This window comes from Gopherus flavomarginatus, chromosome 14 (genome assembly GCF_025201925.1).
Source record: "Gopherus flavomarginatus isolate rGopFla2 chromosome 14, rGopFla2.mat.asm, whole genome shotgun sequence".
Classification (NCBI taxonomy): Eukaryota; Metazoa; Chordata; order Testudines; family Testudinidae; genus Gopherus; species Gopherus flavomarginatus.
Genome location: NC_066630.1, coordinates 5,225,881 through 5,253,131, shown reverse-complemented (window position 1 = coordinate 5,253,131; position 27,251 = coordinate 5,225,881). Strand labels below are relative to the sequence as shown.

Genomic DNA, 27,251 nt, shown 5'->3' with positions numbered 1-27,251 from the left:
GGCGGGCAAAGTTAGCAGCGCACCTCGGATGCGCCTCACTCTTCAGCATCCAGTGTCTGTTCCCCCATAGTTTGACCAGAAGGATGCATGACCTGTGTCCAGGTAAAGGACTCAAACTGACTAACCAGTTACCTAGGTGGCTCTCCTGGCCTCCCAGGCAGGGCTGGTGTCAGTCTCGTATGCAGGAGCATTGGGAATATACAGGTGGTGGATTCTGTCTCCTCCTCCATGAGTGGTGTACGTCATGGGGAGTTGTTGGGCAGGGCTCCTTGGCCAAAGCCTTTCTCCTCGATGTCTTTGCTCCAGACTGAAAGGCGACCTGCCAGCCTGGTGCGGCTTTGCAAAAGCGTTTTTCGAACAGGCCTCCCCTGGTGGGGACTTGCCAAAGCTTGGGTATGTGTCTTGGGCTGAAGGGGCCATTTGTTGGTCCTTAGCCTAGTTGCAATGGCGGCGAATGTGTAGGGCTGTCCAGAGTCTGAGACAGCGAGAGGCGAGCAGAAGTAGCTTCTCCTCTTGAGAAGCAACAGCTCAAATTCCAGAATAAGCTCAACCAAGTGGCCCTCACTCAGATTCCATGTGTCAGCAGATCGCCGTTCGGCACTCATCCTGGCTCTCCAGGGAGGAGCTTCAGGGTTTTCAAATGAGATCACCCGCCCCTTGCAGCATGGCGTCTCCTGACTGCTTAATCCTGCAGTGCTGTGACCTTGCTGCAGGAACAGTTGTGATGATGTTAGCAAGTTAGACTTATGGATTCTGGGGAGTCCCTTTGTGCCTGACACTGGCAGATTTGGAGTGTGAGAGTGTGTGCGAGTGTGTATGTGCGCACGCAATAAATCTCTTCTGGAATTTCTCCCCTTGTGTGAAAGTTCCTTTTCAAAATAGCTTCCTTCCCCACTCCAGGACCGATATGTGTCTGCTTCTCTGAGCCATAGCAAGGACAGTCCTGCGTAGTGTCTCCCTCTGCTGCGGTGTCTGAGGTCCCACCCAGATGCGGGGTGGGGGGCGAACTTGTAGAAGTTAGGGGGAGGGAGAACCAAGGCATGTTCCCAGCAAGCTTTGCAAGCAGATAACTAGCCCTGCCAGGGATGGAGGAGCTGCAGAGGAGAATGTGCAGAGATGACGAGGCTGGTGGAGGATGAAAGGAGAGTGTCTGAGGTCCTGTGGCTACTGCTGTACTGATCTTTCTTCCCTCCCACCCCCACCTTGAAAGCTGTGACCATCTTTTAAAGGTGACTCCCCCAGCCTCTCTGTCCTTCCTTGGGGAAGCTACCTGAAATCCACTGGTGACCTCTGCAGCTCTTTGCAGGGCAGCGAGGCTGGCAAACCGCTGGAAGGAATGATTGAACAGAACCTTCCTCTCCCTTCCAGGCAGAAGCCTGTAAGTTCTGTGTGTCTCCTTGAGCCAAACCTGCAGGCAGGAAGCAGAGAGACTGGCTGAGCATCCCTGGGACTAAAACTCAGTGATCAAAACCGAAAGCCCAATCTGCTTCTTTAATGAGCTGTCAGCTGCTTTTGCGGGGAATTCTTCCTAGCTGCTGTAATGGCAGGGAAGTGTTTACAATCTCTCTGGTGCCGCTTACATCATGTGTCTGCATCTGGTCTGAGCTGCCACCTGAGGAAACCACAGAAGCCGTCTTCCAAGGAACAGACCCTTTCCTCTCCGCTGGAGACTCTCTGTGGGCAGGAGCCACGGTGCCTGCCACACAAATGGAGCAGGCAGCCCCGGTGGGGGGGGGAGAAACTCCCACCGAATGTATGGGAGCCTTTCTGAGCTCTGGGGGTAGAGGGGCACAATCATCTGGCCTTCCACACACACACACCTTCCCCCCCCCGCCCGTGTAAATCAAGAGTAACTCCATCAAAGGCCAGAGACATGGAGTGTGAATCCAGAGCAGAATTTGCTTCTGTCTCCATTTCCCTCTCTCTGCTCCCTTGCCACGTGGGAATGAAACTCCTCTCCCTCCCGTGCAAAGATGCCTGGCTTGGAGACTGCTGTTAGTGGGAGAGGAGACTCTGTGCCATCTCCAGCATGCCTGAGGCTAGGCTGGATTGGGTCCATGCCTGCTCTGTGTAAGGAAGACCTTGGGAGACAGGCAGGCTGCTAGACGCTGGGCAGGGCTGGTCTTTGCCAGTCTGGTGCTTGCTTTTTCCCACTGAGGATGGGGAAGGCGGGGGATGGAGCCCTCTACAGGCTCCTGCAGCCTGGGCGTAGTAGCACTGGAGGAGAGGCAGCTGCTCGCCCAGGCAGATTTTCTTGCCCACAAGGGAACAAAAGTGGTTTCTTTACACTCTCGCAGCAGCTGTTGCCTTAGACAAACCTGTCCTGACTGGGGAGAAAGATCATGGAGAGGCTGAATCCAGTGGGGAAGGGGATAAAGACCTGTCTGGATCCCCTTCCAACTTCCACCTTTATGCCCCACTCTGTTCTGGGTCCACCCTGCAGGCCCCCCCAGCAGCACTCCACTAACAGAGCGCGTGCGCGCACACGCACACGCACACGCGCACACACACACACACACACGAATCATGTGCCAAATGCAGTCCTGCGCACTGGCAGGGAAGTCCTGAAGCATTCCTCAAGCCTGCCCATAGCAGATCTCTCCCTCGGGTCCTTCCTGCCCTGCCAGAAGCTGGGGGGAGGGCATTCCTGAGGGCTGCATCTGGTGAGCAAATATTTGCCAGCTTATTCTAGCTTGGAAGAGAAAAGTAAAATCTCTCTGGCAATAGGAATGTAGGAATCCCCATACGCAGCCATCCAATGCTCCATCTTGTCTGTTAGCCCTTCTCAGCCAGGATGCAATAACACTGGCTTCAGAAGGAAGTATAAATCCCTTGTAATGGACAACTGTGCACTGACTTTCCCAGAGGGAAAATTTCTTCCCGGCTGCTGGCAGTGAGTAGCTGACTCGTGCCGTGAAGCATGAGGGTGTATATCCCTGAAGCACTTTTTCTCCTAGCTAGTGCGTGGTGGTTATATTCTGACATTACTGGCTCAGGGTGCTTTACTGCTGGGGCTGTATAGAGCCGTGGGACAGGAATACTGCACCTTGTGTCCAAGCATCTCAAAGTGCTTTATGCTCACTGAGAAAAGCACCCACCTTCATAGATAGAATCATAGACTTTAAGGTCAGAAGGGACCATTATGATCATCTAATCTTACCTCTTGAACAACGCAGGCCATGGAATCTCACCCGCCCACTCCTATATCAAACCTGTGTCTGAGCCACTGAGGTCCTCAAATCATGGTTTAAAGACTTCAAGGGGCAGAGAACCTTCCAGCAAGTGACTCATGCCCCACACTGCAGAGGAAGGCGAAAACCCCCCAGCGCTTCTGCCAATCTGCTGTGGAGGAAAATTTCTTCTGGACCCCAAATATGGTGATCAGCTAAACCCTGAGCATGTGGACAAGACTCACTAGCCAGACATCCAGGAAAGAATTCTCTGTTGTAACTCAGATCCCATCCCATCACAAGCCATTGGGCATAGTTACTGCTAGTAGTCAAAGACCAATTAATTGCCAAAATTAGGCTACCCCATTATACCATCCCCTCCATAAACTTATCAAGTTTAGTCTTGAAGCCATATATGTCTTTTGCCCCCAGCGCTCCCCTTGGAAGGCTGTTCCAGAACTTCACTCCTCTGATGGTTAGAAACCTGCATCTAATTTCAAGTCTAAACTTCCTTACAGCACCTTGCAGGGTTGAGGACCGAACAAGCCTCCTCTCTGATAGAGAAGTGGAGGCACTGGGTGTATTAAATGACTCGCTCCAGTGGGACACCAAGGTGGGAGTAGGACCCAGGTGTCCTGACTCCTTTACCTTTTGCTCCAAGTCTCAAAATCATGTGGCTCCCCTTTAAGCCATGAATAGGACGAAGTTGGCAGATTCCCCAGTTTGTAGGCACCCATCTCCCCTGCTGGTCCCGGAATCCTCCTCTGCCTTTGTCAGCGTCACTCAGCAGCTGGGGTGTGAGAAATGCCAGCAAAGTAACTTTTCTAGAGTCCAAAGGTCTAAGCGCCAGGGCTTACTGGATGCTGTCTGAGCCACTTGTTGCTTTGTTTACCCCCTCGGGTCTCCAGCTGTCTAGACCTCCTCTCCGTCACGGCGTGCTTGATGTGGGGAGTCAGTAGTGTTCTGATGATGGAGAGGTCTAGAGTGCCACAGGAACCCTTCCTGAGACCAGTACGCTCCAGGCCTCGTTCTCTGCTCCACGTAGCTGTGTACAATTGCATGAACCTTCATTGTGATTATTTGCCTCCCTCCCCCAAGGCTGCAGAAGCAGCCGCTGATGGTCAATGGACTGGCACAGCAACTGCACCGATCTCCTTGCAGAGACTTGGATCTGAATCTGCTCAGGTATCTATAGAACCATGGACTTTGGGGGCAGAAAGGGAACGGATCCTCCCAACTGCTCTGCTCTCCATAACTCCCAGCGAGCCAATGGGTGGGGCAGCTCTGAGATCTGGATGGGAAGGCAGCGGGAGTGGGACTTGGCTAATGGATAAAGGAGCCTGTTCAGGGGGAACAGAAGTGGGCCTTGAGTTGCGTGGGGCTTGACTCAGAGACTGTCTCCTCCCTTCTCTCCACTGCTAGCCACGCTGGGTGTTTGAAAGTTCCATCTTTGGAGATGACCTGGAGCATCTGACTCCCCTGGGCATGTGAAACCATTTGAAGCATGGCTCCCGGCTCCTGGCTGTGGGCACATGCTGGCCCAGCATGTATCCCCCAACTTCCTCTTTGCCCGCAGCTGCTAACAGAGGCCTTGAGAGCTCTTGCTCATTCCAGATCCTTTTTTGAAATAGGACCAATATCCTGGTCAGTCCCACTGGGGATAACTACTGTGCATTCTGCCTAACACATGTTGGTTGGAGATGGTGGTTATTCACTTCCTGTCCTAAACGAGTGGTGGCATGCGCTGCTAAACAGCTGTGACTCAGAGCTGGCTGAAGAGATTCTGCAAAATATACACCCCCATGCTGGACATAGCTTGCTTGATCTGGGATTCTTCGGAGTGGAGAGCTGTAAGAACTGAAATCTCCTTTGATTTAAAAGGGAAAACTTACCACTGGGTTAGACTTGTGCCATTCGTCTCCCATTCGGCAGAGCCTCTGAGTGCGTAACTTACATTCATCCTTCTTCAGCAAAGCACTTAACCATGTGCTTGACTTGAAGTACATGGTTCTGGCCCGTTACTTCAGCAGAACAGAAGTACGTGCTGAATTTTGAGCATGTATTTCTGTGCTTTGCTAGGTAGGGATGGGCTGTTGCAACGGGCCCTTAATGAGCCCATGCTTTTGGAGTGACTAAAAACCAGGAAGGGGTGAAAGCGCTGGCTTTACATTACACTTACATTAGTATGGAATTGGGAGCATGGGGTTTTATTTCTAGCCACGACTGATTGCTTCCCCTTTGCCTCGGTTTCCCCATCTGAAAAGTGGCATCCATGTTACTGTCCGAGCCTCTGGATGGAAGGTGCCATAAAAGCCCAGACTCAAGCCAAAGCCCCTTTGTGTCTGGCCTAGTGTGGGTGTAATTTTAAACACTTTTCCCCTTCCGTTTTACAGTTCCTCTCCCCCTCCCTCCTTCCTTCCTCCTCCTCTATCAGATGAAAAGCCAGGATTGCATTAAAAGTCGCATTCTCTTTTGTGAAGCAATCTGTTTCTATCCATCTGATGTGTCGTAGGGCTGGGGATGGCTCTATTAGAATCTTTCCTCCCTTAAAATCTATCAGTGCTTTATCGGCCCTATCTGAAACGTAAAGTCACTTCATTGCCATTGTTCCTGTATTTTTCTTTCTCATTATTTTCCTTTCCCCCCCCCACCCCCACCCCAGCACCTCCCCCTTGTTGGCTGTTTGATATGATGCGGGCTCTCTTACTATTCCTATTAGTAATCGCGTCCCCTGAAGTGAAACAATCTCCTGTAATCTATCAGTGGTTTATCTGGCCTATCTGAGAGCTGAGAATGGCCGGGCCCTCAGATGGCGCCATGCTTGGGAGCTGATAAAGTTACAGAGTTCAGCCAGTGATGAATGTTAAGTAACTACACCCCGGTTAGATAGGATATGGACTTGGCAGAGGGAGCAGCTCCGTCTGAAACCAATCTCTCCGATATCAGCAGGGCTGTTTTTTCTCAGGCTCTGGCTCTCCTTGTCTCTCTCCCCCCACCCCTTTTTCTGGGGCCTGAGCTGCAAAGTTCAGATCCAGCCTCCCCCAAAGCTTTTGAGGGCGAGTGTGTGTGTGTGGGGGGGCATTTCTGTTCTGGGGAGATGATGTTCTGCCGGGGCACCTAGCTCTCTAGTAAAACGAGCAGGGAGGAGCAGCTGTTCACAATGGGAGGGCAGGGTTTGTTCCCTCTCGTTTCCCCACATGCTGCTCCGAGTGTGGCTGATGGAGGCACTACACCTCCTGTGCCCTCTGCTGCCAGTCTGGCCCACTTCCCCCACCCGCAGTGTGTCCTGGAGCTGGAGCCGGCATCTTGCTGGGATTAGCTGTTGCACTGGGATGGGAGACCTTGGGTTTGAGGGTCTTTGCATGGTGCTGGCCCTCCTTGGCCAGGCTGGGAGATGTCCTGCGGAGGGGGGGCCCTGGGGATAGTCTGTGATTGACGGGGCCTGTCTCCTCTAGGCTGCCAGCTCAGAGCCAGGCCTGTAGTGATAGGAAGCTGCCATCCAGCAGGTGTTCACGTGGTACAACTCAGGGTCACCAGAGAGACTCTGACTTGGTTCCCTTTTCCGTCCCCTGCCCTTAGCTCAGGGTTGTAACTTACTGGCCAGGCCCCGGGTGTGGGGGACGCCTCGCTAGTAGTAGCTTGGCTATCGCTGCTCTCTTGCCGAAATGGAGCACTTCCGGAGCACCGCCCAGAGATGCTAAACGAGCACTGGCTCCGGCCAGCATCACGTCGCGGCCCCAGCAGGCCCCCTGTGTAACCCGGCCAGGCCCGTACCCCGCACACGGCTGTGCCATGGCACAGAAAGTCCCTAACCTGTGGCCCAGTGCTGCAAAGGAAGCTGCTTCAGCAGCAGGCAGGGATGCAAGGCTGAGTGGGTGCCATGCTTTCGGGGAAAGGCAGGTGGTGCAAGGACCGCTGGGCTGTGCAGGGCGTGCAGGTCTGTTAGAAGGTGCATCTGAGTCTGGAGGTGGGAGGGTGGAAACCAGCAGACGAAGCGGGGACTGCGTAGCTACATCGGCTGAACTGGCCGGTCAGGACACTAGCAGGACTCTGCTAGCAAGTGCCTGCAGGGCCGGCTTTGTACATCACACTAGATTCCAGTCCTCCGCTTGCCAGAGCTGCCTGACTTATCTCCGCTCAGCATCTCCTCTCTTGTTCCCCTCCCCATTAGCCCCCCCCACGACTTAATGGGTTTACTCATTGGGGGCGGGGACGGATAATGTGGAGAGGGCACCCGTGTTGCCATGGAGACCACCAGGCAAGGTCAGGCCGAGTTTATCTCGGTGTGATAGAGAAGGGCTCCTAATTAGCGATAGGTACCTCTGTAGCATGGGGCTGGGCCGGGCCCAAACATTATCAGCTACTCGCAGGGGACTGATATTAAAACGTATCGGGAAGAGGGGGGAGCCTAGCCCCTGAGATGCTCTTTAAACCTGTCGCTGGACTGGGGGGGGGGGCTGCCTGCTCCCGCTTCGCAGGGTTTCCCACGTAGGAAAAGATCCAGTCGGCCCTTCAGATGCATCCCCCCGGGTGGCTGGCTTGTCTCTTTTCAAAATGCTGTTGGTGTTGGCGCGGTCAAAGGTCAGGATGACGCCATGCCGCCATTTGGCTTGGTGAGCGCTTCCCAGGGACGTGGTGAGCGCAAGTCAGACCCTGGGGCAGGATGCCCCTGAAGTTTGGGTCCGGTTCTGTGCGCTGTTCCTTGAGGGCGTTAGCGCTGGAGAGGGATGCGCTGGCAGAGACATCCGGCCATCACCCCTAGGAGCCACTGCTGGGAAGAGACTCGCATTCCATCAATCTTAAACCACGGCTCAGGGAAGTAAGTTACAAGGGCCTCTCCGCGTTGGGAAGGAGATGCTTCTTTTTCAGCTTCACTAACTCCGCTCTTCCCCGCCCCCAGATCCTGGGCAGGAGGAACTGATGTCAGCCAAAGGATTTCTGATCTGCAGTGGAATGGAGCAATCTCTGGGGCCCCTTCTCTGTGCTGTGCATCTGGCCAAGAGCCACCCTCCTCTTTTATAATAGCAGATTATCTCCCCAGCATCCTCTTCTGCGGTATCCGCAATTATCAGCACGGTCACCCATCCTTTCTAGAGGAGATAGGCGTCTGAAAACAGCCGATGGCATCGCATGCTTGCTTGTGCCTGTGGCCGCAGTCCCGTGCCTCGACTGAGGTGGCTGAGCGAACTCCCTCCCCCACACCTCTGATGGCTGTGGTCTGAGGACGTAAGTGTGGGTGAGGGCTGCCTAAGGAGCTGGCTTCTTGTCTGGCTGAACCAGGTGGTAGGAGGCAGCCAGGGTGGCTGGTGAACGCTAGGCATATCCCACTGGGCTCTATGCCTTTCCAAAGAGCAGATTCGGGGCCTTAGATCAAAGAGGTGTTGATAATGGTGGTGGCTTTTGCTTGTGCCCCACTCGAGCTTTAAACTGGGGAGCGGCAGCTGCCAAACATTTGAAAGGGGTGTCTGACTACTGAGACTTATATCTGTGCTTCGCAGGCATGGTTTTTCCAAAGTTAAGGCTTCTGATAGTGTTGGCTTGGCCAGAACTCTGTGTGTGTCTGGAGCGAGGTTTGGGATAGCTATTTAATACCCTATAGGATAAGAAAGGAAAAATAGTCTAGTGGTCAGGGACCTTGCCTGATACTTGCGAGACCTGTGTTCAAGTCACTGCACTGCCACAGACTCTGTCACTGTGGTCAGTCAGTTTAATCTGTCTGTACCTCAGTTTCCTTTCTGTGCAGTGGGGTAGTAGCACCGTCCTGCCTCCCAGGGGTGTGTGAGAGTAAGTATGTTTGAGACTGAGGTGCCCAGAGACAGTGGTGACGAGTAGTGGGCATTAAACGTACCCACAGGTGATAATACAACGAGCTTCAGTCTAACAAAGAAAACACCCATGACAAATGTTAGGTGAGTGCAGTTGTTTGTTAAATCCCCTCACTTCTGAACTCTCCTGGCTCCTGTAGCCCTAATTCCTCACCCTGAATGTTCAGAGGATGTTAGCGTGGGTGAAGTTGCTTTGGGGTCTTTTGCTCTTGTGAATATAAAGAGCAGCATTCCCTGATGGCTGTACAACTTCTACGCCTCTTTCACTAAGGCCCTGAGTCTACGCTACTGGGCCTGTGACAACCTATGGGGACGGAAGAGGGTTGTTTTTCGGTCGGGAGCTAGGTTGGTGGAAACATTCTTCCCTGGACCTCACTGTGTCTCCACCAGGAACAGGGCTGGCACCAGCACAGCAAGCAGGTGCTTGGGGCGGCCCATAGAGAGGGGCGGCACGTCTGGGTTTGTGGCGGGTCCCTCTCGGAGCGAAGGACCCACCGTTGAATTGCTGCCAAAGAATGAAGCGGCACGGTAAAGCTGGCGCCGCAGTGCTGCCAATCGTGGCTTTATCTTTCTTTTTTCTTTTTTTTTTTTTTCTTGAGGTGGCAAAAAAGCTGGAGCCAGCCTGACCAGGGATATCCCTGATCCCCCAAACTACGTCCACTTCAGTTTTAAGTGTAGACGAGGCCTAAGAAGATGGTGTGAGAGGGAAGTAAAAATGAGGACAAAGGGAGGGAGCTAAAGTCCTTCTTCAAAATGCCTGTAGCGGTGGAGAGCAATGGTTGCCCTGTCTGCAGCACTGTGGCTTTCCACCTGCTTGTTCCCAACAGTGGCTTCCTCTCTGCAGCACTCCCTGGTGTAAAAAGTCATCTGTTGATGCTGGCTACGGCGAGCGTGATTGTCCGGTCAGTGGCTCTGGTGATGGCAGATCACAACAGGAACCACCCTGAAGTTCCTGTGTGCTAGGGCAGTGCTATTAACCCCATTGTACAGATGGGGGAACTGAGGCCCAGAGAAGCTAAGTGACTCTCCCATAGTCACACAGGAAGTCTGTGGCGGAGCAGGGAATTGAACTCAGGTGTCTAAAGCTAGGGCCCTAACCACTTGTCCATCCTTCCCCTGCTGTGTGTGCACGCAGCTCCTAAGGGAGAGACCCTAATGAACCTTGTGATGAGGACATGGGGAAAATGGAAGAGCCTGGATGATTGGCCAAACCTGTTCTACACCCAGTGACTTGTCGGTCACGTGCAAGTGGGGAAGCTCTCATCTCGGGTGCCTGGTCCCTGCCCTCCGGGTATGGTGGTCAGAGACAAATGGTGAGGAGGCAAAAAGCTGTCCCGCATTCAGGGGAGGCAGATCCCTGCTTGGCTTACTGAGCAAAGTTAGTCGCTTATCCCCTCTCCCTTAGCTGGATCTCTGGTCAGACTGGCCCAGAGCAGGAAAGCCCTGGGGAGAACAGGGAAGACTCTCTCCTTGGCTGGAGGAAGACGCTGGTAGAGGGAAGTGTGGTAGCTGGAGTGAGACCTGCGCCTGCATTGGGGCCGAGACTCTTGGGGTCAAGTCGACGGGTGAGCTGGGAGTGTTTTCAAGCCCAGGTAATAACTGGTCTCCTTGCTTCCCAATTGCCAAGTGGCTGGTGGACATCATGCCCATGTTTTACAATCTGGGAGAGTCTCTAAGCTCCCCAGGGCCTGGTGGGAAGCATCCGCCTGCTGACTCCAGTCTCCGTTCTATATTTCTTTTTAATTTGAAGATGAATTCAGGGTCAGCGACTGGATAAGAGCCTGAAGGACGCTGCAGAGACAAAGAGCCATTATCTGCTTTCTATCAAGCTCGCTGACTTTGCAGGGGAACGTGGAGTCACCCCCAGCTCCTTGTGCATGGCCCTCTCATTCCAGCGTGGTCACTCCTCCTGCTCTCCTCAGGGTCAAGTTCCCTCAGAGCCCGGCACTGCTTGCGTGTTAACGCTTTCCAGGAACCGCCAGCTCGAGGAATCTGGGCTGGCTCCTGCAGGTGCCCTGTGCGCACGGCCCTTCTCTGTGTGCACGCTCCTGGCACGTGCACCTATGACCTATCCACTTGGCTAGTCCGGAGCATCTCCTCTCTCCTGCTGAGGGAAAGCTTTGCTAGGGGTGGGCTTGCCAAGAGCCGCCCCAGACGTTATGCTGTCCCCTGCAGAGGGAAGGTAAAGGCCACAGGAGAAGAAATAACCGGGAAGAATTGCACATCCTGCTGTGTACCTATTCTGTTCCCGCCCCCTAAGCATTATTGAATTGTCCAGCTGCTTGCAGCGCCTCCACTCACATGCTGTGTGGCAGCTTTGGAAGTCACCCAGGGGGTGGTGTTGTGAACGAACAGGGACCAGCTCAAACATTCCCATTGCTAAAAGTGCAGTGCTGGCCCCAAAAGATGCCTCCAAATTCCTAACAAAGCATCAGAGCTTCCGACTAGTAATAGCTGACCCTTCCAGCCAGCTGGAATGGACGCCTGATCTAAGTTGGAGGGGGCTGTGTGTGTGTGGGGGGGGATATCTCTGGGATGGCAGAGCCCCTGATTTGGGAGGGCTTTGGGAGATGACGGTGGCAGGTGAACATGGTTCTTACAAGGCTTAGAAACCAACCCTTGTTCCTGCTTTTTAGCATCTTTCCCCCTCTAACTTTTTTTTATCTGCTGCAGTGCTTTGCCTTTCCCAGCTTGGCTTGTGTTTCCTATGTGTGCTTTCCATGAGCTGCGGATCAGCCTTGCAGTGCTCCTGCTGTTAGGGGTCCCCATCTGGAGAGATGCATCCTATTTACCTCTGTACTGCTGGCCGGGGGACAATGCATCCTCTTGGGAGTAGGTGGCAGAGACCTTAGTTTGGGGTTAACTTCGGTTAGTCCTCAAATGTAGCTGTTGTGGGTGGAGAGGATTTATTAAAACCGGCACAGTGTTGAGGTGTCAGTCCAGAAGGTCTCTAAGGGTTTGTCTACACAGCAAAAGCTGTGCATGGCCTGGCCTACGTGGGCGAGCTTGGATCCAGCTAGTGTGGGTAACAGTGGCAGTGAAGGCAGCGCAGCGCCGATGGCACAGACCCTGGGTTGTCTTCATGGCTATTGTTCCCTTGGGGTCACTGGATTTGGCCTCACTCAGGTAGGCTAGCCCGGGCTCACTGTGTAGACATAGCCACCGGGGCAGAACGCCTGTATTGATTTTATGGGGAGTTTATTGCCTGCCTGAGCGGGGTCGGGATTCCAGCCCGATATGGCTGCGTTGAAGTCACAAGTGTCTGAAGAGACCCGTTCTGTTCTCCACACCCTGCCTCCTCAGCCATGATACTGGGGAACCAGATGCTTGGCTAGGGCACCTCACTACCTTGCATGCTTTTAGGGTGCACAGTCAGGGGACCCTCAAACTCCTCTGGCGTCCTTAGGAGCCCTCTAAAACCAGGGCTTGTGGTGCGGCCTGGTCTATCCCCAGCTGTTGGTATGATGGTTCTGTTCCCTCCTGTGCATTCTGCAGGGCTGGGAGTGCCCTGGGCTTGCTGGGAAACCCCAAGCATCTGGGTTGCCAAGGTGTGTGATCTGTGGTGGGAATGACCTCGGCTGCCTTCAGAGGAGCAGGAGCTCTCCCCGGAGATGGGTTTATCTAGCTTTTCCAGGGGTGCCGATCTCCTCCTGCTCTCGCGTCCCCCATCTTCTTTACACAAACAAGGATTGCCAAGGGTGGGAGGACAGGGAAAAGCTCCAGCTACATTATCCGGTCTCTGTCCAATGAATCCCAATCCCTCCTGCTCCTCCTGTTGGGTGGGAGAGGAAGAAGCAAGCTCACTCCACCCCAGCTGTGAGCTCCAGTGGACGAAGGGCTGGGACGTGTGCAGCTGCGGGAGAGGTGGCTGTTAAGGTTCTGAACAGAGCTGACGGGCAGAACTCAATACACTGTTTAATTTGTATTTGTCTTCCGGTGGCACCTGGGGCCCCCGATGCGATCAGGGCCCTATTGTGCTAGGAGCTGTACAGAGAAGGAGAGGGACAGTCTCTAACCCAAGGAGCTTATTGTCTGAATAGGCACGACAGGCAAAAGAGGGAGGTTGGGGGACAGTAACTTGCCTATGGTCACACAGCAAACTGGTGGCATGGAAGGAAGGATTCAGCCTCATTTCTCTACTACCTTAGAGCCACTTCTGGATCACCCTTAAGTCCATGGCAGGCCTGGCGGGCTGTCTGACTCCCGCATGCGCACACCCTGCGAGTTTGCATTCAGCATCTGCATGTGTAGCATTTAAGCTGTTCAGATCCTCTGTAAACCAGCAAAACCTCTCTATGGGGATGGCGTCACCAGCTCTCTCAGGCCTGGAGAGTTGGTGGTTTTTTCTCAGTGCCTCGGCCTCTGGAGTCCTTTGCGTGAGAACCTGTCTTTTCATTTTAAAAAAAAAAGCAGCATGTGTCTAGCCTTCGCGGCTCCAGACAGGAGCTTGGAAATATGGGCCCGAAGGCAGGTAGGGAGAACTCCAAACTGAAAATCCTGTGATTGGTTTCATAAAAATCTAACTGTTTTTGCAGGAAGACGAATAAATTTGTGGATTTTGTTATTTTTAAAGGCTCAGAGGTTGGCCACACTGGGGCCCCTACCCTGTGGCAGTGCAGAACAGTCCTGGAGGATCAAACATATTTTAGCTGAAGATATGAGCCTATTTGTCTTGTCGTTGTCTCCCCTTCCCCCTACCCCCTACATTGGGAGGGCGATGGACGGAGAACAGATTGTAATTTGCCCCATGGAATCGCCGCCTCCCCTGATTTCCAAGCCGGTGGGAAAGTCTGAATCTGTTGCTATTTTCTATCTGTTATCAAGGCCTCTTATCGCTTCGCTCTTGTCTGCATGCCTGCTTTCGGATAGTCCAGGGTCTTTCTCTTGGCAGACGGGAAACAAATTTTTTTTTTCAATTTGCTGGATAAATGAGAAGGATCAAGAAAAGGTTTATTGTTCAGATGCTGAAAGAAGTTTAATTGGACTGAAATGATCAAATAATTACCTGTGTAATGACAATTTTTCTGACCCGCACCCTCTTTGCTTCCTGACTGTGAATATTGCGTCAGTCTCTTGGTGTTAACACTGATCACAGGAAAGCACTTCATTTTGTTTAGTACCATGTGTACAAACTACAGTCTGGTATCTAGGGATTTAGTATGGCAAGGGGGGGAGGAGGGGTGGCTACACAACATTACACTTGCTAAATGGATTTACCTTCTATGGCCATGTGAGGTGTGGAGAAGCACCCCCTTATCTAGCCCCCAACCTCTGCTCTAATCTTCTGGTAATGGAGTGGCCTTCCTAGGTAGTAATTAGACTTGTAGGGAGATGGATGTGCTAAATATCCCTACTCTATAGATGAAATGACACAACTTGCCTGCAGTCAGCACAGGAAATCTGTCACCGGGCCAGGGATTTAACCTGAGTCTTTTCAATCCAGGACCTTTGCTCTTAGACCACCCGTCCTCCCCATATATTTAATTTTTCAGCCCGTTTGCTAGGGCTGGAACATAAACACCTGTTTGCAAATAACCTCTTGTTGTTCTTCACATTCTCCAAGGGGCTCTGCTGTCTGCAGACTCAGGCAGACGTTGCTACATGTATTGCGCTTGGTTTATGTGTTTAAAGATTTTTCTTTGTGATTAATGGCGGTGGCTAGAAATATTTATTTTGTTTTTAATGGAAACATCAGAACCTGAGTATAGCTGAGGAGTGAATCCCACAGACTGGAGGGATGCCACAGCCCAGCTGGTAGAATCTCTTTAACCAGCCATCCTCCTCCCTTGTGCTTCTTACCACAGCTCTGCAAAGTGTTCTTGTCATGTGGCAAACAAAGCTGTGGGGTCACGAGGCAGAGTGGGGCCAGTCTGCAGAAGAGTTAAGAAACTGGGAGGGCAGTTTTGAACTGAGCCTGAAACGCAGCAGGAGGGCTGGGCGAAGTAAGTGGGGTGGAAGTGGTCCTGCTTCTCTGTATTCATGGGAAGGCAGGAGGCAGCATCTTGAACCTGCTGGCAAGCTGATGCCTGGTGCTGACGCTGGATGTGCCATTTTCCCTTTCAAAGCTCAACCTGGCTGTCTCTGTTCCTGCGCTGGTAGCTGCTAACTATCCTTATCCACCCCCTGCTCTAATCCTCTGGTAATGAACGAGTGGCCTTCCTAGGTAGTAATTAGGCTCTGTGGGGAGACTGATGTGCTAAATATGAACCTGTCGTCCTCAAAGTGGGCATTTCAAGGACTCGTCAGGAGATTATCTCGGCTGTCCTGATCCTGAAAGGGATGATTGACAGCCCACACAGCTTAGTTTGTCACTCACACTTTTCCTCTCTCGCAGTGTGTCTCCAAATAAAATAAAGTAAACCCGAAATACAGCTGCTCCAGCCCGCCGCCGTTGTTGCTGGAGAAGGGAGGGGGCTAGAACCCGGCACCAGTCTGGCTTCAGGGCGTTCCGGCCGCTGGCAGGAGCCTTGGTGCGCCAATAGGGGTGTGCGCGTGGGGTAGGCATCTAAGAAATGGGGACTAGAGGTGAAACTCTCCCTGCAGCAGCCCATGCAGAGACCAGTGAGTGGCTTGTAGCAGGAGAGTTGACACACAGGCCAAGATTTTTCAGAAGCCGCTGGTGACTTTGGGAGCCTCCATTTTTGGGGTGCCACAACTTGACACCTAAAAAGGGCCTGATATTTTTTCGGAAGGTGGGTGCTACGTGCTTTCTGGAAAACTGGCTCCTTTAGTGTGTGTCAGATTGGGACAGCCCCTCTCCCCAGTAAGTGATGCCCCAGATCGCCAGTCACTTCCGGAGTTGCTGGGTGTGTAAATGAATCCATGAATCCGTGGTCTGGCTAACATGGTGGTTCTCCCCAATCTCCTGACATGTAAGAGTCTTGTGTCTGAACTCGAATTCTAACCCACGCTGCTCCTCCTCTCCAGAGGGCTTGGCAGGTAGCCCCTCACACGCCCCCGGGGAAGCAGGGGTTATTGTCCCAATCTCACACCCTGGGAACCTGAGGCTCAAAGAGACGAGACTTGACTGGGGCCACAGGTGCAGCGGTAGAGGTTGGAGTTGGTGGGTGCTGACACAAACTTTCTGTGATCAAGGCTGGGGAAGAAAGAGCCGTTGCTTAGCAGCTCTCCCATGTGTCCCACCTGTAGGACAACAGTGAAAGCCTGCATCCGAGGCAGAGTTTGTGAAGGCCCCACACCTCCTAATCCGATGGGAGAGTGGAGCATCTGGAATTCAGTGAGGAAATGAGCTGGGGCTTCAAACCTTAGGCCACCGATGTGCATCACTCATGGGAACATCGGCTCAAAAGCCCTTCTGTATAGAAGGGTGGAGAGTGGGGTAGCACATCTTAATTATCAACTCCTGAAGGCAAGGGAGACGGCGCCTGAGAAGAGAAGTAGGGGAGACCTCGCTCTACTAAATTCTTCCCAAAGGTTGGGGTGGGTTGCTTTGAGTGAGTCAGGAAATAAGCATTTGTTGGAGGATTGCTGGGGGTGGAGAGATGTTGCCCTCAAGAATAAAACTCTCCAATTCTCCTGCCAGTGCCTCTCTCGAGGTGCAAGTAAGCTTTCGCTGCAAGGTGAGAATTGGTGGCAACTTCCTACATCTTGGAGACACATACATGAGGGTGGATGAAACCTGTTACAAGGGCTTGAAGAAACAGTTTGGTGGGAGTAGGTAGGAAGCTGACATGAGAGAAGGCTGTTCAGCTCTGCAGTATCTAGGGGCTTGTTTACCTGGTAAGGTCTCTTGCCAATTATATCAGTAAATTGATCTAATTACACTGGTATAGCCCCTTCCAAATATACAGAAACTAACCTCCCCCCACACACATATGCCTTTTGTACCAGACAACGTGTGTGCATGAGGGGGAGGGATAGCTCAGTGGTTTGAGCATTGACCTGCTAAACCCAAGGTTGTGAGTTCAATCCTTGAGGGGGCCATTTAAGGAACTGGGGTGAAAAGCTGTCTGGGGATTGGTCCTGTCCTGAGCAGGGGGTTGGACTAGATGACCTCCTGAGGTCTCTACTAACCCTGATATTCTATGATAATTATACCAGCATAAATTCACACATTGGCTTATACCAGTATAACTTCCCCATGTAGACAAGCCCTCAGCTTTTGTTAAAACTGTTGGTTTCTAATCCTTGTGCTCTGATGCAAGTCTCCCAGACCTGAACTGAGTGTGCCACTGCACTCCAAGGCTGCCACTGCTGATCAGAGATCTAAGCTGCTGAAAAACAAAACCTGACTAGGCAGTTTTCATTGCTGCTACCTAGGGAGCCGCTCCATGTGAAATTGACAAGCCAGGTCAGTTTCATGCTTGCAGCCTTGGAAAGAGCTGAGAACAATGGTGATCCAGAGCTGCCCTTTGGGGGACAGGGACCCAAAAGAGAGCGAAACAGGTGAGACCTCTGCACCCCAGCAGCAGCTGAGAAACTGATGGAGGGACAGAGGTGGTGTCCCCAAGCATGGTTGAGGTACCTGATGCTTATCCCAGCACCCTTTCACCCTCCCGCTTCTCCAATAACTACGTGGAGGCAGGTGGCTTTTCGCTCAGCCATTGCCCCTGGATAGCGGAGCCTCTTGTCTTAGTTTAATATTGTGGCAATGAGATTTCTGGTCATTTCAGACCCTATGGGAGGAGAGGGGCAGCAGGTAGGGGAACAACGTTGGGATAAGTTAAAGCAATGGAAAGTGTGTGTGTGTGAGAGAGAGAGAGAGAGAGAGAGAGAGACACGCGCACACACACACAGAGTCATGGAGGAAAAAAAATACACCCTGATTAGTGATAGGAAAGAGAGGTGTGGAATGGTGGGGCAAAGCCAGGAATGGAAAGAAGGTAAAACAACAACAGAGGAGATGTACTAAGCTACACTGTTTACGATCTGTTGAGTTCCGTACTGATGGTAGATGGCTACAGTGAACAGCACGCAATTGTTACATTCCTTTAAATTACAGGAGTGGGGTATAGCTTGGGGGTGGAGGACACAGGTGATTGGGCTAATAGGTTTTTCCCAAGTCTTGTCTCTGACCAGTTCTAGTGTGCTGCCCCTTGCACTCTGAGGTATGATGGGCTTGTTCTGTAGGATATTCAGTTTTCTGGAACTTTCAACTACCCCCTCCCATCCTGCCAAGCAAAAATTTTCTACCCCTTCTTCCCGCCACCAGCCAAGCCATAAATTAATGGCTCTGATCTCATCCGGGGCCAGCCTTCACATGGTTAACTTTGTCACATCTCAGATTAATGCAAGTTTTTACAATCGCTGTAATTTAAAAAAGAAATCCTTCCTTGTTATCATTTAAAAAAAAAAGAGAGAGAGAAAGAGAAGGAGGGAGGGGGGATGGAGAATAGTTAATCGTCTAAGCGGAGTATCTTGGAACGGAGCATTTTTTGGCTCATCACCTCTCTGTAAAGCCAGCCTCAGTAATTCAGTTTTAAAGCATGAAAAAAGGGAGTTGATGAAATTCCACTATCAGCACTGAACCAATATGCAAAATATCTCGCCGAAAATCAAATAGCTATTATGTTTTCATTTCCATTTCAGCGTATTTGCTTAATGAAGAATAGACAGATCAGGCAAGCTGAGGGAGTCTGCGTGAGGTGATAACTGTGCAAGGCTTCCAGCAATCCCAGAGAAATGACGCTCCACTCACTGCTTCGTCTCTCTCTCTTTTTTTTTTTTTTTTTTTTTTTTTTTTTAAATATCCAGTAGCTCATTTAACCCGCACAGCTGGGAACATTGTTGCTCCTGGCACATTGCAGCTAGAGTGAGGGGTGCAAAGTTGCAAGTGTGGGGGTGCGAGGGGATGTTGGCGAGTGTATTCCCCAAGCCAGATGGGGCACAATAGCTTGACCTTGTGTGCCAAGAATGTGGGGCTGTGGTGGTGGCACCATAAAGCATCATTGATGGAGATATAAAAATATTTTAGCTCCAGCCCCTGCCTGGCCCTGCACTTTCTCCTGGGCACAGCAGAGATTGGCAGTCAGTTTTCCTTGAACTTCTGCACGTGCATTATCTGGGTGCACAGGCCCCTGGATTGAACCCCGGGATCCTGAGCGCTAGCTACTGAGTGGATGACGTTACTCTCCCTGAAATGCGGTCGTGTCTTGGCCCGGCACAGGGACGCACAGCAGAGACACCCATTGCATTCCATGATGCTGTATGCAGCAGGGGCTTCCTCAAACTGCTGCTGTGATCCTGGGTCCTGTTGTGCCAGAGCTGAACTATTTAATGCTTGGCATCTATCCAGAAGGTCTGGGTGCCTTGGTGTCTGAGAAGTGCCTTTTCCAGTGGAAGAGGATCTCATGAAGGAGAGAGATGGACCTAAAGTTCAACAGGACCCCACATGGACCTTTGTGAGAGTGAATTTGGTGCTGATAGGTGCCAAATTGACATCCCTGGAGACCAGGATCCATTTGTTCTCAGAACACACACAGTACATGCAGTGACACTACAACCTACCTCCACACTGCCCCACAGATGGGCCCTGGAGTTGGATGGGGATGTTCCATGACTCAGTCAGTCTTTGGGGTCTCTCTTTAAACAGAGGCATAGCTGTGGGGATGATGATGCCCCTTACAATGCTGGTGTCCATCTCCTGGTGACGCGGCTGGATGCCTAATCCTGATCTGGGGCCTGGTGGTGAAAGGGCCCTGGTCCCTTTTTTCAATCTAACAAGCCATCCAGCTTTTTCCTCTCATCAGGATTAATGAGCCTGATTCAGAATAAGGAGTGGAAGGGCCCAGCATAATCCATCTGGCAAGAGGGATTCAGGGAAGCCCTGTCTGAGTAGATTCCTGTTCTGTCAGGCTGGATTAATATTATTTTGTATTATGGTAACACCCAGAGGCCCAGGTCGAGATCGGGGCTGTGTTGCAATAGGAGCTGTCAAAACCCTGAGTGACAATCCAGGTAGGAGTGCGAGGATTCTCTGAACAGGATTCCTGCCCTTCGCTGGGGCCCAGAATTGCTGCTGGGTGATGTCTGAGGGTGCGGCTGGGTGGTCAGTGCTGAGTACAAGCAGCCCTGGGCTACCTTGGGCACGACAGTGACAACTGAACAGATAGAAGTCAAGTGTGCTTGTGCCTATGTCTGTGCTACAAGCTAGGGGTGTGATTTCCCTGCTCGTGTCTGCATGCTCGTGCTAGCTCAATGGGTAGAAACAGCAGTGGAGCCACGGGAGCACGGAATGGGGGGAAGGCTGAGCCATGCAGAGTGTGCACCCAATGGAAACCAGCTCAGCTGTGTTTCTGCTACCCCTACCACTGTTACTGTGGCTGTACTGCTATTTGTACTCGAGTTAGCTCCAAGAGAGCTAGCGGGAGTATGCGTCCAGGAGCAGGGGAACCACACCCCTAGCTTGTAGTGTGTACGTCGCTTGTGTCCCGTCTGCCCCATCTGTTCTCCTCTGGCGAGGACTGGCCTTTCCTGCCCACAGCGGGGGAATGGAAGAGAGGGGAAGGAGGAGAGAATCGGGTTAACTTTATCAGACGCCCAAGAGCCGTGAAGGCATGAAAAAAAAAATTAGCCTAACAATGTTTCATTTACCGCAAGAGAAACGATTTGTTAGCTGGCAATTGTTTCTGAATATTATCAGAGTCTTTTTAATTGTGCTGGAACTGAAATTAGCAGAATTAGAATAAATTTCCTTCCCTTCTCCGGCAGCCTCTTTATTCACGCTTATTGTTGTCTGCTTTGTATAGATTATGGGCCCTTTGTTCTCCCGGTGTAAATAGACATGCCTGGAGTCACAGAGAGTGGCTGAGGTCTGGAGAAATGCGCTGTGCGGTTTTATTCCCCTTCCCCTTTTTGGCAGGAGCTGCTTGCCATATTTGGAGGCTGGAGGTTCCAGGCTTGGTTAGGCTTGGAGGGTGCGATGGTCTGTTCCCGGGGAATCGGTTTGATTTGTGGTTTTGTGTTTGATCTCTCTCTCTGCACTGGAGAGCTCATTATCATGGCAGCGTTCCCTTACGCGACTCCGTCATTAGAAGCAGGCTTCTCTTCTCTCAGTGACTACGGTTTTGTTTCTGAACCTGGCTGGTTCAGTCACTGCACAGACTGCTGTGGCCATGGCACACTGACGTGTGGGTAACGCAGACTGCACATTTGACCAGCCAGTTGAAAGTGGTGTAATGGGTGGATGACCTGCCAGGCAGTGCCTCCTGGGTATGGTGGGACTCATTCTGCTACTCCTGCGTACGGTGGAAGTCCCCCTCTCAGCTGCATGGGGTGTGTGTGGGGGGGGGGATTCAATCGTGCAGTGGTTTTCAACCTTTTTTCATTTGTGAATCCCCTTAAAAATTTTCAAACGGAGGTGCAGAACATAGAACACCCATACTGGGTCAGACCAGAGGTCCATCCAGCCCAGCATCCTGTCTTCCAACAGTGGCCAATGCCAGGCGCCCCAGAGGGAATGGGAATGGGAAAGGGAAAGGAGATGTTAAAGCTTGTCTGCGGACCCCAGGCTGAATACCACTGCACTAGCACATCCAAACCTCTCCACGTAGGCCCCAGGCTCCCAGACCAGCTCTGCCATGAGCTGCGAGAGACAGCATTCTGGGTAACAGCATGCAAACGACTTGGCTGGCAGTCCTATTTGGGAATTCCTGTCTCCAGCGCTAGGAGCATTTGACTTGCCCTGAGTTAGACATGCCTGTCTCAACCGCTCGCCGTGGGCGTGTCTGCTGCGAACCAGGTGGTTTCCAAGAGGAGGCCGACTAATCCCTGAGGGGCTGGTCCTGCTGGAGCTAGTCTGTGTGACACAGCCACGTGGCTGCACAGTGGAACTGAAGTTAGAAACATAACGCAACCCACACTCGGATCCGGAGGCTGCAAGAGCAAAGCTGCCTCCAGTTCTGGGGTGAGCTCAGCGTACGTGTGACCCACTGAGGTGTGTGCGTTCCGCGTCCCCTCCTGGTGCCTGATCAGCAGACGATGGGAGTTCACCACCCTCGCTAGAAAGCTTGGCTTGTCATCTCCAGCTATAACAGCTCACCCTCCTAGCTCTGGAGGCCTCTGCTTCAAGCCCATTGTGTCTGCCAAGATGGCATCATTGCATAGACACATGGCCCAGCCATATTAGACTCTGCTCCAAGGAATTCAGACTGTCTTCGTTTATGATTGCACAGAAAATGAGGGCAGAGAATGTCCTTCACACTTTGAGGAGCCCAGTCCCTTAAGGAGCCAGCGTTGTTCTCCCTTGATTTGCCATTCCGTGGCTTTGCTGTCGGTCAAATGGGATGATGATGATAATCCAGAGAAATGTTTCAAACCTGAATTCACTGATGTCTGTAAAGGGCTTTAATGTCTTCCGGAAGATGCTACGGAAAAACACAATGTGTAGTAGCGGCTTCCAGAAGCTGGGAATAGGCGACAGGGAATGGATCACTTGATGATTCTCTGTTTATAGATTCATAGATTCTAGGGTCAGAAGGGACCAATGTGATCATCTAGTCCGACCCCCTGCACAAAGCAGGCCACAGAACCCTACCCATCCACTTCTATAACAAACCCCTAACCTATGCCTGAGTTATTGAAGTCTTCAAACTGTGGTTTGAAGACCTCAAGCTGCAGAGAATCCACCAGCAAGTGACCCATGTCCCACGCTGCAAAGGAAGGCAGAAATCCTCCAGGGCCTCTGCCAATCTGCCCTGGAGGAAAATTCCCTCCTGATCCCAAATATGGCGATCAGCTAAACCCTGAGCATGTGGGCAAGACTCACCAGCCAGCACCCAGGAAAGAATTCTCTGCAGTAACTCAGATCCCATCCCATCCAACATCCCATTACCAACCACTGGGCATACTTATCTGGCGATAATCAAAGATCAATTGCCAAAATTAGGCTCTCCCATCATACCATCCCTTCCATAAACTTATCAAGCTTAATCTTAAAGCCAGATATGTCTTTTGCCCCTACTACTCCCCTTGGAAGGCTGTTCCAGAACTTCACTCCTCTAATGGTTAGAAACCTTCGTCTAATTTCAAGTCTCAACTTCCTAGTTCTGCTCTGTTCATTCCCTCTGGGGCACCTGGCACTGGTCACTGTCAGAAGACAGGACACTGGGCTAGATGGACCTTTGGTCTGACCCAGTATGGCTGTTCTTATGTGTTTGCAAACATTTCAGTATTGCTCCATGCAGCCTGCGGCCTTGCCAGTGAGATGAAGGCAGCCTCACCCCAGAGTAAAGTGAGTGGGGAAAGTTTCCTTCAACCCCTGCCCCCCCTCAACTTCCCAAGGGGCACGTCAAAATAATCATCTCTCTCCTTTGCCCCCCGTCCCTCTCCCCATGGGCCCCAGACGCCAGTGCGGGAATCAGTCTGGCTGCTCCAATCCCTACGGACATTGTGAAACAAGGGCTTTGCGAGTGCCGAGAGAAGCCCGTTCCATTGTCCCAGTCCGCCTGGTGCCCAGCTGCGGGAGTTCATGGCATCTCATGGGTGGCTCCTTGGGATCTCTGTGAAACAAGTGGAGAGGGCTTGGGCCCAGTTCCCTGCATGCCTTAACATGGCTAAAGACATCCTCGCCGCTGGGCCCCGTGTTAGCAGTGTGAGACCAAAGCACTTGCCGGATGGGTGGGAGGCAAACCACCCAGGTGAAACCACGGTGCCCCTGGGACTTCTCACTCTGGATGGGCGGGTCTGTGTGGGAAGGGACCCCTCTCCTTTCTGTCCCACCAGGTAGGAAGTAGAACACCTCCTTGCCTGAGATAACTGAGCTCCCTGCCTCCAGGAGCAGATGGGTTCAAACAAGCTGTGTGATTAGGAGTAGAACCTAGAAGCAACTATAAGCAGCTCCTATCTAGCCATGGCCTCCGCCCCTCTTCTTTTCCTGCCTTACTGGTTTCTTTCAGACCCCCCCGCCCCCCAGCCCGGCTCTGAGCTGTCCAGATTGCTCTCTGCTGAGCAGGTGGCATGTTTGGAGAGCACCATTTACAAGGCACAGAGACATTTGTAGCCTTAATATATTTCCTTCAGTAACCAATAACGTGTGTCTGCGGTGGCCAGCGGAGCTTATAAAAGTGACAATAAAACTAGCCGGGCTTTCTGTTGGCTGGCGTGGGATGAGCCTGCTAGCTGGGCCCGGGGGGGTGCCCTCTGGAGGGGCTGGGGATGAGCCGTATCCGGGTCCTTTTGTTCAGGTCAGTGAAGGAAATGGCCTTCACCCTGGGTGCTGCGATGCGAGTGCCCTGGAGACCCTCCCCTGAGCATTGTTCTTTGCATATTGATCCCTTTCTGGGGGTGCTGCTTGCAGACTCTGCCTACGAGTCAGGGCTGCCAGTGCTCTGATCAGTGCTGAGCGTGGAAAACACTGGAGTCCGCCCTGGGAGGCGCTTCTCAGCTGTTGAATTCTTCTTGCACATAGAGCTGAGTGAATCAGAGCTGGTATAAACCCTGCTCCTGCTCCCCCAGAAGAAATCCATCCTGGCACTCAGTGTCTCTCGCCCCGTCACAGTAATGGACTAGTTCATGGGGAGGAACTGTTGCTTGTCTATCAAGACGCCCTCAATGTTCTCTGTGATTGGAGTGTGTGACTTAGAAATCTGTGTTCTTGCAGGTAGGGTTTTTGGAAGGACCCATTCCACCTGCCCAGGAGAGTGTGGGGGTGGGGTTGGGGAGGAAGAGTATCTAACATTTGGAGTGCTGTGTGTCACTGCAGCATCTTTCTTATGCTCCTAGCAGGAAGGAGAGGACAAAGGAACATATCTCCTAGAAATTAGCATGTGTCTGTCTGCTTCTTTCCCTGGAAGTGGAAGAGGTGGGAAACCTTGGGGAGGAAACACTTCTTGGAGGGGGAGTGGGTGGCTCTCCAAGCCCTGACAAGAACAAGGCACTTAATCAGCATTGTGCTGTGAAATGACTCCCTGTGGAGACGGCTCCTTGACTGTGGATGCTTCAGAGTTTGCAATAGGTGGCTTCCCATCTTCCCTCCCCAGCGAAGGAAAGGTGAGAATCTGCCTGATGGAAACTGCTAGCCAGGCCTTTGTGCCGGGCACCTGCCTGGACATATGGTCCGAGGGCTCTGCCTTCTCGTCACTTACCTGTCCGACTCCTCTTGTGTTTTGAAGGTTCCTTTGGGGAGATGGAGGAAGGTGATGATGCCCCGGCAGAGGAGAATAGCCAAGCTGAGAGAGAGGGTGCAGCATCAGCCCAAAATGGATCTGCAGAGTGTGATGTCTCATGCCCTCCTGGCGGTGAAGGTGAGTCCCTCTCTGGTGGCTTGTGGCTGTGGAGTTACTGCTCTGCTTGCTTGGGCTCTCGTGTAAAGCCGCATATGGTGAGAGAAGCTCCCTGCCCAAGGGCGTCAGTAGCCTTCTACTTAGTGGGGAAGCAGAGGGCGGTAAGGAAAGCAGCAGAAGTGCAAGCCCACCAGGTCGCCCCCTGGCCAGCGTGCCTCAACTCTGCTCCGGAGACAATGCCTGGATTGCTTCTTCTCCAAGGCCTGTCCATGGCTTGGCCTCTAAGGTCCCTTCGAGAACGCTAGTGAGTGTTGATTGTGATTATCCAGTGTGCCCTGGAGCGGGGGCTTTCCAGGGCGGGGTGTTAGGTGAACCAGGTGGAGTCACTCACAGGGGTCCTGGCAGCTCTGTATTTGAGGAGCTGGGGTTCCTCTTGGCTCTCCAGTGGTTGGATCGCTGCCTTTGTTGCAGGATTGGCTCCCTCAGCCTTTGATGTGCCACAGAAATGATGTGAGAAAGAGGTGTCAAGTATCAGAGGGTAGCCGTGTTAGTCTGGATCTGTAAAAGCAGCAAAGAATCCTGTGGCACCTTATAGATTAACAGACGTTTTGGAGCATGAGCTTTCGTGGGTGAATACCCACTTCCTCAGATGCATGTAATGGAAATATCCAGGGGCAGGTATATATATGTGTGCTAGCAAGCAAGCTAGAGATAACGAGGTCAGTTCAATCAGGGAGGATGAGGCCCTGTTCTAGCAGTTGAGGTGTGAAAACCAAGAGAGGAGAAACTGGTTCGATATAGGGTGGAATTTTTCCAGAGTCTCCTTCCCATGTCATCTTCATCATCTGGATCCATGGGAAGGAGACTCTGGAAAAATTCCACCATGATTTCAACAGCTTCCACCCCACCATCAATCTCAGCCTGGACCAATCTACACGGGAGGTCCACTTTCTTGACACCACGGTGCAAATAAGTGATGGTCACATTAACACCACCCTATATCGAAAACCCACCGACCGCTATGCCTACCTTCATGCGTCCAGCTTCCATCCCGGGCACATCACACGATCCATTGTCTACAGCCAAGCACTGAGGTACAACCGCATCTGCTCTAACCCCTCAGACAGAGACCAACACCTACAAAATCTCCACCAAGCATTCTCAAAACTACAATACCCACACGAGGAAATAAGGAAACAGATCAACAGAGCCAGACGTGTACCCAGAAGCCTCCTACTGCAAGACAAACCCAAGAGAGAAACCAACAGGACTCCACTGGCCATCACATACAGCCCCCAGCTAAAACCCCTCCAACGCATCATCAAGGATCTACAACCCATCCTGGATAATGATCCCACACTTTCACAGGCCTTGGGTGGCAGGCCAATCCTTGCCCACAGACAACCTGCCAACCTGAAACATATTCTCACCAGTAACTGCACACCACACCATAATAACTAGCTCAGGAACCAATCCATGCAACAAACCTCGATGCCAACTCTGCCCACATATCTACACCAGCGACACCATCACAGGACCTAACCAGATCAGCCACACCATCACTGGTTCATTCACCTGCACATCCACCAATGTAATATACGCCATCATATGCCAGCAATGCCCCTCTGCTATGTACATCGGCCAAACTGGACAGTCTCTACGGAAAAGGATAAATGGACACAAATCAGACATTAGGAATGGTAATATACAAAAACCTGTAGGAGAGCACTTCAACCTCCCTGGCCACACTATAGCAGACCTTAAGGTGGCCATCCTGCAGCAAAAAAACTTCAGGACCAGACTTCAAAGAGAAACTGCTGAGCTTCAGTTCATCTGCAAATTTGACACCATCAGCTCAGGATTGAACAAAGACTGTGAATGGCTTGCCAATTACAGAACCAGTTTCTCCTCTCTTGGTTTTCACACCTCAACTGCTAGAACAGGGCCTCATCCTCCCTGATTGAACTGACCTCGTTATCTCTAGCTTGCTTGCTAGCACACATATATATACCTGCCCCTGGATATTTCCATTACATGCATCTGAGGAAGTGGGTATTCACCCACGAAAGCTCATG

General features: G+C 52.0%; 1 protein-coding gene across 6 annotated transcripts in view; it reads left to right on the top strand.

Moving 5' to 3' along the window:
* The window catches only part of ZFPM1 (zinc finger protein, FOG family member 1), a 135,690-nt gene that overhangs the window by 28,550 nt on the left and 79,889 nt on the right, over positions 1-27,251 (top strand). For 4 of the 6 annotated variants that reach the window (XM_050922584.1, XM_050922589.1, XM_050922590.1 and 1 more), the window contains one exon: positions 25,066-25,197. The exons of 1 other annotated variant lie outside the window; for it this stretch is intronic. In XM_050922584.1, the coding sequence (XP_050778541.1) occupies positions 25,066-25,197 (132 nt within the window). Of the gene's footprint in view, positions 1-4,214; positions 4,356-25,065; positions 25,198-27,251 lie in introns of those variants that run through there. One more of the 6 variants, XM_050922585.1, reaches the window with a different exon arrangement.